The sequence below is a fragment of the Oryzias latipes genome, chromosome 2 (genome assembly GCF_053564925.1).
Source record: "Oryzias latipes strain Hd-rR chromosome 2, Olatipes_Hd-rR_3.1".
Taxonomy (NCBI): domain Eukaryota; kingdom Metazoa; phylum Chordata; class Actinopteri; order Beloniformes; family Adrianichthyidae; genus Oryzias; species Oryzias latipes.
Genome location: NC_136238.1, coordinates 3,554,179 through 3,565,343, shown reverse-complemented (window position 1 = coordinate 3,565,343; position 11,165 = coordinate 3,554,179). Strand labels below are relative to the sequence as shown.

Here is an 11,165-nt window from a genome sequence, read left to right as displayed (position 1 = left end):
TCCTAAACTTGTTGATGACTAAAGTTCTGCTGGGATTTTTCCTCTTCCAAACAGAACCAGAACCTTTTGTAGAGCTGCTTGCTTCAGTGTGTAGAGGAGTGTTTGATTCTCACATCTGGATCTATTTTGGCTAAAGGTGCTGTTTGCTGGTAACCCCCCCGCTGAGGATGTCTTTCTGTATTTGTGCTTCTGTTCATCACTGATTCAATCAACTTTTCCTCTTTTCACGTTGGTGACTCCTTCATTTAACGCAGAAAAACATCATTCAAACTAGTTTTTATGTCTATTTCAGATACATTTGTACATTTTTATTGTTTGATTCTGTGGGTTTTTGTGGATTTCTGGTTTATATCCATCAGATTTAGTAGCTGCAGCGTCACATGACTTTAGAAAACGTAAATAAGTGAAATTATTCAGATAAATGTGTAGAAAAAAACAAAGAAGTGGAGATAAAGAATAACTGGAATTTATTCTAGGAGCATCTTAAATTCAGGGAGAGCCAAGGCGAACACAACAAACAGAACACACCTCTAGTAAACGCAGAAAACAAACTTCCCTCAGATCCTACAAAATAAAAGTCCCAAACCTACATGCTGGCTGTCTGACCACTAAAAGAAACAGGAGAACAAGGATTTGACAGAAAATGGCAGCTCTCCCCTACAAAGTTGACAGTTTCTCTCTCTTCCAAATCAGCCCATGAGCCCAGCCTGATGTCACCACTGTTAGACTGCAGACTGGGGCTGCTATGCTGCTCCAACTCTTCTATCTGATCCTCAATCATCAATACAACCACTGGCACCTGGTCAGGGGCGTGTCCAACCTGAGAGGTAACCATCCATGACAATCCCCTTCACGTTGTAGCAGTGTTTCCAGCTAGAGCTAGGGCCTCCATCCACATCAGTTTAGAGAAACCGTCCAGGTTTACTTTGAACCAAGAGGAAACTTTTTTATTTAAAATGGAAACTAACTGGAGCCAGGTTAGTTTACCAGCTATTTACTGGTTTTTGTTACTAATTCATATCAGAGTTTATTTGCAGGAAACAACCAAACTTCACAACAGAGATAAAAACTGAAGTGAAAAATGTGAATTTGTATTTCAAATATAAATGTTGTGATCCAGAGTTCTGGTTCTGGTGTCTTTTCCTGTTCCAGAGTGTGGAGGTGAACAGGGGATCCATGGTGCTCTTTTGATTATGCATTGACTTGATTCTATATATGCATGAATATTCTATTGTGAAATATGCTGGTTTCCTGCCTGCAGTAACAGATGAGATGTGCCGAGGTCAGCAGCTATTTTATTTACACATTTTCCAGAATTTCTTCAGGTTTATAATGTGAACTTTAGAGTTTAAAACTGTTTTCAAATGTTCAATCTGGTTTTTCGTTCACTTTAAGATGATCCTAACTTGACCCCATAGTGACGTTTCAGAAGTTAGAATTAGAGGAAGTGCAGTTCTCCATCAGTCCACTGGGGGAGCTGCAGCACCATAACTGAGAGACAGTGGAGCTGATCTCAGATCAGTTCCTGCTGCAGCTCTGACACTCATCTCCACTTCCTCTGATTCCTCCATCACTCTGCTCTCCACCTCCCAGGAACACCGTCCAGTCACCACATCTCTGCAGACCAGCTGCTGCTGCTGCTCCTCTCTGCTCCTCCAGGAGGAACATCAGATTCAGAAGCTGCAGAAAGTAGAGAGACAGAGATGAAGGAGTGTCTCCTGATCCTGGTCTGTCAGTCAGTGATGCAGCACAGCAGCAGAAAGAGCAGCAGGAGCTTCAGTCCTGTTCAGAGCAGCAGCTTCCTGTCATCTTCACCTGTTGGAGCTTCTGCTGCTCTGATTGGCTGACTGTTGTCCTGAAGCCTGTCATCATTCTCCTCAGAGCTTCACTGAGAAGCTGCAGCTTCACAGGAAACTCTGCATCTTTGCTGTCAGACTAACTTTAGGACCAAACATCTGGAAGCAGCTGGACTGACTCCAACCCTCTACTGACCTCAGAGTCTGCAGTTTGGAGTTTGGACTCTCCACCAGATCCTGGAGCTGCTGAACATCTGAAGAATGAAGGTTGTTCCAGCTCAGGTCCAGTTCTGTCAGGTGGGACGGGTTGGACTTCAGAGCTGAGACCAGAGCAGCACAGCTGGTCTTTGACAAACTGCAATCCCACAACCTGAATCCAGGATTAAGATTTGAGTTTAAAGACAAAGTTCCTGTTTTTCATCCTTCACTTCTTCTGAAGAGTTCAGAGATGAAGAAGATCAGAAAGTTTAGAAAAAGTCCAAAGATGTGAAGCAACAGCAGCAGATCAGAAGAGTCCAACAGAAGCAGAGAAGAAGAACATTCAGGAACATTCAGGACAACATGCAGCTGCTTCAGGAAAGAAGTCCAGATGTGTGAAAGTCAAACATCAGCCTGTGGCTGCATCCAAACCAACTGATGTTTCTGCAGCAACAGCAGAAAAAGTCCACTTCCTCTTTCTGCTCAGCTCTTTTCCAAACAGCACTGAATCATGGGAGAATTTCAGCAGCAGGATGCTGGAAAGTCTTCCTCCCAGTTTTCAGGAGATGATCTTCCAGTCCTTCTCTGCTGCAGCCCTTCAAGCAGAGACTTTCAGCTCCAACAGATCAAAGCAGAGAGAAGAAGGAAGTGATGAGGAAGAGTCAGCAGCAAATGTTGGACATTGATCCCTGATCAAGCATGACTTCAGCTCTGAATGAAGAGTCAGAAGCTGCTGGGAGCTTTGATGGATGATGTGATGATGTTTGTGGATGAAAAGGTGAGGATGTTTGTGGAGGATGTGTCTGTCAGAGCAGCATCCAGCTGCAGCAGGACTCTGTCACCCTAACCCTTTGGACTCTCAGCTGCATCTGCTGAAACACAGCAGGACTCAGAGTGCATGTGAGCGTGCACGTGAGGCTGCTGCTTCTGCACGCGCTTTAAAGGAGTCTCTTGGACCAAAGACACAGAGCAGAGCTGATGAGCCTCATGGCTGCAGTTCAGTCCTAACACAACTTTGTCATCATATGGATGTGAACACAACTGAAACATGGAGTCTGACCTCAGAGTCTGCAGTCTGCAGTCTGGACTCTCCAGAAAACCACACAGATGAAGAACTCCTGGATCCTGCAGGTTGTTCCAGCTCAGGTTCAGTTCTGTCAGATTGGACGGGTTTTTCTTCAGAGCTGAGACCAGAACTTCACAGCTGATCTCTGACAAACTGCAGTCCTTCAACCTGCAATGAGACAGAAAAGTGTGTTCAGGAGCAGAGATGCAGCTGGAGGTCCAGGAACTTGGTCCATTCAGTCAGGTGGGACCCGCCCTGATGAGACACTGACAGATGACATTTCAGGAGAGATTCTGGAGGAAAAATCATGAAGACCTGGAAATGAAAATGAATTATGCGGGGGCGGGGGGGCTGTTTAGCAATTTATTTTATGACTTAGACCCAAAAACGTGAAGGTGAATGAAAATGCAGTAGATTTACTATAACTTTAAAATGAAATGGAAATGAGAGTTGAAAATGTTTTTTCATCTGAATTATGGAACCAGAAATAACAAGACAGTTTAAAATCCAATAATTTTCAAAGCTTTGATTTCTAAAATTTCAGATTAAATAGTTTTTCTTCATCTTGAATCCTAAATGGCTGGCTTCTGGTTCCGGGTTACAGCAGCAGGACGCGTGGCGTGCCTCTCTGCAAATACAACTATCTTCAAATTACTTAAAAGGTTGATTTTCAAAAAAGAGAGCTGACCATGCCCCCGAAGAAACCCCAGGAATACGAAGACCTCATAAAGTCTCTTGACATTATTCAAGAGACGCTGAAAAGTTTTATGGAACAAGTGTCGGCTAAGTTAACGCCACTTTGGGAGATGATGGAAGAGTTCCGAAGATTTCGGGCTCAAAACGAGCAGCGAGAAAACCGGGTCGAGATTCTGGAGAAAAGACTGGATGATGTGGAACAGCAAGTAAGGATGAATAATGTCATTCTCACTGGATTACCAATCAAGCCTCAAGCGAAGCTGAATGCAGCTGGAGCAAGCACTGCTAATGCTAGCGCAAGCGTAGCTAGCAGTGCTAATACGGAGATCGGGGCAGAGTCTTTGATACAGAAAATACATTCATTTCTCACATCTAAAGGGATTTCCCTGGATCTCAATACCATCGAGACCTGCCACCTGCTCCCCAGGAGAAAGGAGACGGATAAACCAGCGATCCTCATCAGGTTTGTGAATCACAAACAAGCTAGCTTTGATGACCCAAAGGAAACAACTGAAAGGTTCGGCTGCTTATCTGAACGACCATCTGACCAGAAGGAATGCTGAAATCTCCAAACATGCACGGCTTCTCAGGAAGCAGAAGCAGATTGAGAAAACTTGGGTTAAAGGCTGCAGGATTTACGTCAAACCGCTCGGTCCAGAGGACCGGTCCAAGGTTCTGGTTGTGAACACCATGAAGGACTTTGAGAAGTGTTTGATCACGGTCGTCTGAAACAACATGGAGTAATAAACCAAAGAGCCAAATAATTTCAAGAAATATGACGCCTGGATTCCTCACTTTCTCTGTATGTCTGACGTCACCTGAATGACAGCAGAGTTCTGACCTGCAGACAACTTGACCTCAACTTTCACCGTCGCTGATATCAGCTGAAGAAAGATATGGACCTGAATCTAATGTCTGCAGACATAACATGGAAGAGAACTATTAACTGTTTTGAACCCAGAAGATCAGCTGTTATCAGTAAAAGAAGAAATACCAACCTTGGACAATTGACAGTTATGGACCCTTTTTATTTTTCCCCTACAGCATTTCTTTATTATATATAAAAAAAAAATACAAAAGAAATATTAAAAAAAGTAAAACAAATGATTAATCACTTATTGAAAATTGTTAAATTGATTGACTTTTAATGATATTACTTCACTTTCTCCAAAACTTGATAAATTGATTCAAAAATCTTTCCTAATGTAGCATAATTTTGCACGTTTTTAACTTTTGATACTTGATGAAATTTTGCTATGAAAATTCCTGAAACAGTGTTGTATCTACTTTACTGATATAGTATTATGTTTTATTCATATGAATGGCTTTTATAAGTAACATAATCTGCATATATTTCAGATGACTGATCTGCATTTGCCATGTTGATTTCTAAAATAGTTATTTTTGACCTAATACTTAAGTAATTCATCTTTGTCATGTGCTTTATCGATATATTATGATTTTTAATTCTGTCTGATAAAAACTGGGAACCGGATATTGATAAATCATGTAATAAAATGGTTACAGTATAACGGGGTGGGATTATATAAGTTCACTTCCTTCCACTCCCTTTCAAGCAATATTTATTAATATGTCTAATTATCCTAAGTTTGATTAGTTACTGTATGAATGTATAACTGATGATTGTATTGTTGTTGTATATTATTTCTACTGAATTTCTTGAAATAAACCATTTCAAATCAAATCAAATCAAATCAAAATAAATTGTAAAATACATTTTCAAATGACATCACTTTGTAAAATGAATTGTTCATTGTGAATTGAAGATCACTTTGAATTATGGGTAAAAAAAAAATTGGTACCAAAAATTTTTTAATGGATTTGACAAATCAAGAGAATATAGAAAGTTTAAACCTCCTGTAGATATTTTACAGAGGAAGGAGAGAAATGACAGAGCAATGCAATATTGGAGTCTGTCTGAAGGTCACACACACAACAAGCTCTGAAGAATTCAACTTCTGTTGTTCTGAGTAAAGTCAGCCTGCCCACTTCTCACAACAACACAGATGAAAATAGCAGCTAGCAAGCTACACAAGCGCACACCATACAACACAACAAAGAATCACTTGGAGGCAGAATTAGGAACAAAGAGCATTTTCTGTCAATCCCTCTTCTGTCAGAGTAGAAGATCCAGAAAGCAGAAGAGATGAAGAATCAGACACTTCATCAGACGCTTTTCAGCCGTGCAGATATGGAAGTGATGTCATTTCCGGGTGAGCTATTCCCAGTGCTAGTCGTGTGTGACTGCTGTCCTCTTGTTTGGCATTAGCCTGACTACTATTGCTTACTCTAAGGGTTATCTGGGTTAATATTCACATCTAGTACCTTTTATTAGCGAATACACTACTGTTAAACCGCTTGCTGTTCACTTTCTCATTTTGCTAAATAAACCACTCGTCTTTACCTAAACACCGCTAGCCTTAGCTTAGAACCTAGCATGGCCACCACTCTTTCCGCCTCTCCCCCTTTCTCCTGCCCCATGTGCCATATGTTTAGTGATGACCCTGCCTCCTTTAGTGAAGATAGCGGTAGGTGTGTTAAGTGTAGTCTTAGACTTGGAGGCCAGGCTGGAGCAGTTAGAAGCGCGGCTCCGCACAGTGGAAGCTAAGCCGGCTAGCCAGGTCGTTACTCGTAGCGCGGGCCGCACTACCAGGGCTAACTTAGTTAGCACCCCAGCGTCCTCCCAACAGCCGGGAGACAGTCAGGGGTTTGCACCGGTTGGGAGGAAACCTAGTGCTAAACGCAAAAACTTAGAGCACTCGTTCTCTTAAACAAGAAACCCGTAAGTTGGAAAGAGAATGGCGCCGCTCCGGTTCAGAGCAGTCTCTGAATACCTGGAAACATAGCCTTTTAAATTATAAAAAAGCCCTGCGTAGAGCTAGAAGCCAGTACTATTCAACCTTAATATCAGAGAATGGAAATTATCCAAGATTTCTTTTTAGCACTATTGCTAAATTAACTGGCAGTCAGAGCTCAGTAGAACCACATGTTCCTGTTTCTCTCAGCTCTGATGATTTTCTTACAGTTTTCGATAGTAAAATCTCAAATATTAGACATAAGTTAAATCAAGTTATTCCTACTATCAGCCCAGAACAGGCTGAAGCGGTAGAAATGAAGGCATCCATAGAAACCTCTGTAACATTAGACTGCTTCATTATTGTGGATCAAGTGGAAATAGCATCAATTATTACGTCCTCCAAATCCTCAACGTGTCTGTTACACCCAATTCCCACTAGACTTTTTAAAGAAACTTTTGCCCTAATTAATGATCCCATATTAACAATGATAAATACCTCTCTGGAAACGGGTTACGTGCCACAGTCTTTTAAATATGCAGTTGTTAAACCTCTTCTGAAAAAGCCCAGTTTGGATCCTAGCATCTTGGCCAACTAGACCGATATCAAACCTGCCCTTTATTTCTAAAATCCTAGAAAGAGTTGTAGTTAAGCAGCTTTACTGCCACCTACAGGACAACAGCCACTTTGAAGACTTTCAGTCGGGGTTTAGACCTCACCACAGTACGGAAACTGCACTAGTTAGAGTCTCTAATGACTTGTTATTGGCCTCAGAAAAGGGACTACTTTCTATTCTGGTCCTGTTGGACCTCAGTGCAGCCTTTGACACTATCGACCACGGTATTTTACTCCATAGATTAGAGCAGGACACAGGGATCAGAGGATCTGCTCTCCAGTGGTTTAAATCCTATCTGTCCGATAGGTATCAGTTCGTTAATGTAAATGGACATTCCTCTCAGTGCACTCAAGTCAACTATGGAGTCCCACAGGGCTCAGTCTTGGGACCGATCCTGTTTACGCTTTATATGCTACCCCTAGGAAACATAATCAGGAAACACAGCATTAATTTTCATTGTTATGCCGACGATACAGAGTTGTATTTATCCATGAAACCTGACCAGAATGACAAGATAGAGAAACTGAACGCCTGCATCAGAGACATCAAGACCTGGATGACAATTAATTACCTCCTCTTGAACCCAGAAAAAAACTGAGGTCATTATACTAGGCCCTAAAAACCTCAGAGATGCTCTGTCTGCTCAGATAGTCTCCCTGGATGGCATAAGTATAGCCCCCAATTCCACAGTTAGAAACCTTGGGGTTTTATTTGACCAGGATTTATCATTTAAGGCTCACATATCTCAGGCGTGTAGAACTGCCTTTATTCACCTGCGGAATATTGCTAAGATCAGAAATATACTTTCTAAGAGTGATGCTGAAAAACTCATCCATGCATTTGTTACGTTGAGGCTGGATTACTGTAACTCCTTGTTAGCAGCGTGTCCTAAGGGTTCCTTAAGAAGTCTCCAGCTTGTTCAGAACGCAGCAGCTAGATCAGGGGTCGGGAACCTATGGCTCGCGAGCCATATATGGCTCTTTTGATGGTCACATGTGGCTCGCAGACAAATCCTTGAAAATCCTTTACTATTATCTATTATTTCACAGAGTTTGTACCACCCGGAAACCTGTGAATTGCCGTGCCTAAAGCTGCGCGCTCCCGTCTCTGAGGAAGAGCGCATAGTTTCGGGGACGGGATGTGTGAGGAAGAAAGCCGGGGGGGGGGGGGGGGGGGGGGGGGGGGACCGGCAGCAGGTGAATCGCGCAGGGATGGTAAAAACGTAAACCCGCTGCCCGTCACTCACTGCAGCGTGTGAGTGAGTGTTTGGTTCCTTGTCCACATCTAAAGAACATTCAGACCTAAGATCCCGTTTAAAGTCTCAACGCCTGCATGAAGCAGAAACTCACCACGTATCAACTAGACTAGACCATCAGCAAAACTACCACGAGAAATACTCATTTATTAGCAACAGCATAATGAAGTTTTTAAAAAGAATCCACAGACCTATTGTACTTTAAAAATGTTGAAATTACATCAAATGCACACATTCATTTGTATATTTAGTTTCAAACATATTGTCGCGGACTGAGTTTAACTTGGCTGTTGGGCCGCGTTAAAAGTTCTGGAGTTCATGGAACGCATCGATCAAGCAGTGATCTGATTGGCTCTCAGTTCTGTCGCTCAGCCTGTTGTTAGGGAGTTTGGACCAATGGGGTTCAGCTATGGGCCGAATAAAGGAAATGGGAGGGCTGGAGCGGGAGGGGGGAATATAAAGTTGGGAGAAGCGCTCTCGTCTCGGCGGGAGAGTATAAGGAGTTGCTGAATTAATTGAACGGCGTTTCTTGCGGTCTACAGTAACCAGAATAAAGAACCTTAAAAGAGGTTAAGTCTCCGTGCCTCAGTGTGGGAAAAGGACACAACATTATTGTATGGCTCTTTCGAAATTACATTTAAAAATATGTGGCGTTTATGGCTCTCTTGGCCAAAAAGGTTCCCGACCCCTGAGCTAGATTGTTAGCAGGAACTAGCAGAAGAGATCACATCACTCCTGTGTTAGTTTCACTTCACTGGATCCCAGTTGATTCTAGAATCAAGTTCAAAATCCTCCTGTTAACCTAGAAGGCCTTACATGGAATGGCCCCGTCCTATATTAAGGACCTCATAGTCCCTTACCATCCAATCAGAACACTTCACTCACTAAATGCAGGACTGCTTGTGGTTCCTAGAATTAGTAAAAGTACGGTTGGAGGTAGAGCGTTTAGCCACCAAGCCCCTGTTTTATGGAATAAACTCCCAGCTCATGGAAGAGAGGCCGACTCAGTTTCTACATTCAAAGCTAGACTGAAAACATTCCTCTGTGGACAGGCTTATTGTCAGACTAGTTAGTATTCAGAGATTATTTAACTTAATGTTAATGTGTTTAAATTAAACTTAATAGTAACTATTTGTTTTAAAAGGCTGCTAGAAGTTGAAGCTGGGGTAACTATGGTGCACTGGGGTTCTGTCCTCTTTTCTCTTCTACTTCTACCCTTCCTCTCCTCTATTCTTGATCATAATTTATCATTTAGTTCTGCATGCCTGTTTGGTGCAGTGATTCATGTATTGTCCCTCTTTTCCTCTCTCCTCCTGGGGAGTGGGAGTGCTTCCAGACTCCAGTTGGCTCATCCGTGCTTCAGTTCCTGACCGTCTACCTCCCCTTTGCTCCTGCTCCTACACCTGGCTGTGGATCCTGCCTCTGGCTCATCTCTGGCTCGTCTCTGCTCTGTACCTGACCGAGTACCTCGCCTCTGCTCCTGCTCCTACACCTGGCTGTGGTTCATGTCTCCGGCTCGACTCGCGCCTTTGACTGTCCCCACAACCACGGCTGGATGAAGCTCATCTGCTGGACTTTTATATATGTAGTTGTAGATTTAGATAAGTTAATTCTTCTCTAAGAGTTCTGGTAACTCGCCTGTCCGTCCTGGGGGAGGATCCCTCCTTCATGTGGACACCCCTGAGGTTTCTTCGTTTTTTCCGGAATCCGGTTTTTTTGGGAGTTTTTCCTTACCGCGAAGGGGGGTCTAAGGGCAAGGATGCCAGTATAGCTTAGTCAGTTTGTTAGTTCATTTTAGTATTTTTCTATTGAACTCTTTGTATTCGTGATCCTTTTGAGTTCATGTTTTACTTCAAAGCCCATCGAGACGACCGTTGTTGTGATTTTGGGCTATACAAATAAAATTGAATTGAATTGAAGTTAACATACTAATGGATTCATTTCAGTGAAATGGTTCATTTTCTTTAGGGGTTCAGATACTTCAGTGTTGTGTTGTGTATTTTGTGCTTTTGTGTAGAAGTTTTATTGTGTTTAAAGTGATGGACTGTTGTCTTTTGCTTTGTCTGCGTTTTAACAAACCATTTGTGGTTGTGTGTGTGAATTGTGTGTTTGTGTTTAGTTGGAGTTGTGTTGGTGACATGGCTAAAGGTAGAAAAAGAGAAGCGGGGTCTCTGGGGACAGCAGGAGGTCAAGGTGATTGGGGAAGCAGTGTATGCAAAAGCAAATGAAACACAGCAAGGAGGATCTGATGACGTCTGACAGGACAGAGCAGTGAAGAAAGACAACGTCTTCCCTCTGGGGGGGTCAGAACAAACAGGACAATGAGATGCACTCAGGACAGGGAGGTGTGACAAAGCAGGTTTGTCTGGGAACTGCTGATAGAACAGGATGGTGGACGCACAGCACACACACACATACTACATAAATAAACACAACAACACAACTATTGTGGATGAACAGAAAGCTGCAGTTTTAGAGGCTCCTGAGTCTCTGATTCTACAACGGATGATGTCATTTCTGCAGAGAAATTTGATATTTGTTAGGAAACTTTTTCTGGAATCACTGCAGAGAAATGCTGTTAGTTCACACCCAGCTTTTCCAGACATACGAATATAAAATAGATTTTCAGGATTGGACAGACGATGTTTCCATTCATTGTGTCCACTGACGATGCATTAGAAACTATAATCAGTCATATTGTTGGACACACATCCTAGAGTTC

At 42.6% G+C, this 11,165-nt stretch overlaps 1 protein-coding gene across 5 annotated transcripts in view; it reads right to left on the bottom strand.

Moving 5' to 3' along the window:
• Positions 1–444: 444 nt before the first annotated feature.
• LOC144983606 (NLR family CARD domain-containing protein 3-like) overlaps positions 445–11,165 on the bottom strand; it is a 29,832-nt gene continuing 19,111 nt past the window's right edge. For 4 of the 5 annotated variants that reach the window (XM_078930464.1, XM_078930461.1, XM_078930472.1 and 1 more), the window contains one exon: positions 2,028–3,228. In XM_078930464.1, coding sequence (XP_078786590.1) covers positions 2,838–3,228 — 391 coding nt within the window. In that variant the 3' untranslated portion in view covers positions 2,028–2,837. Of the gene's footprint in view, positions 1,681–1,992; positions 3,229–11,165 lie in introns of those variants that run through there. The other variant, XM_078930477.1, reaches the window with a different exon arrangement.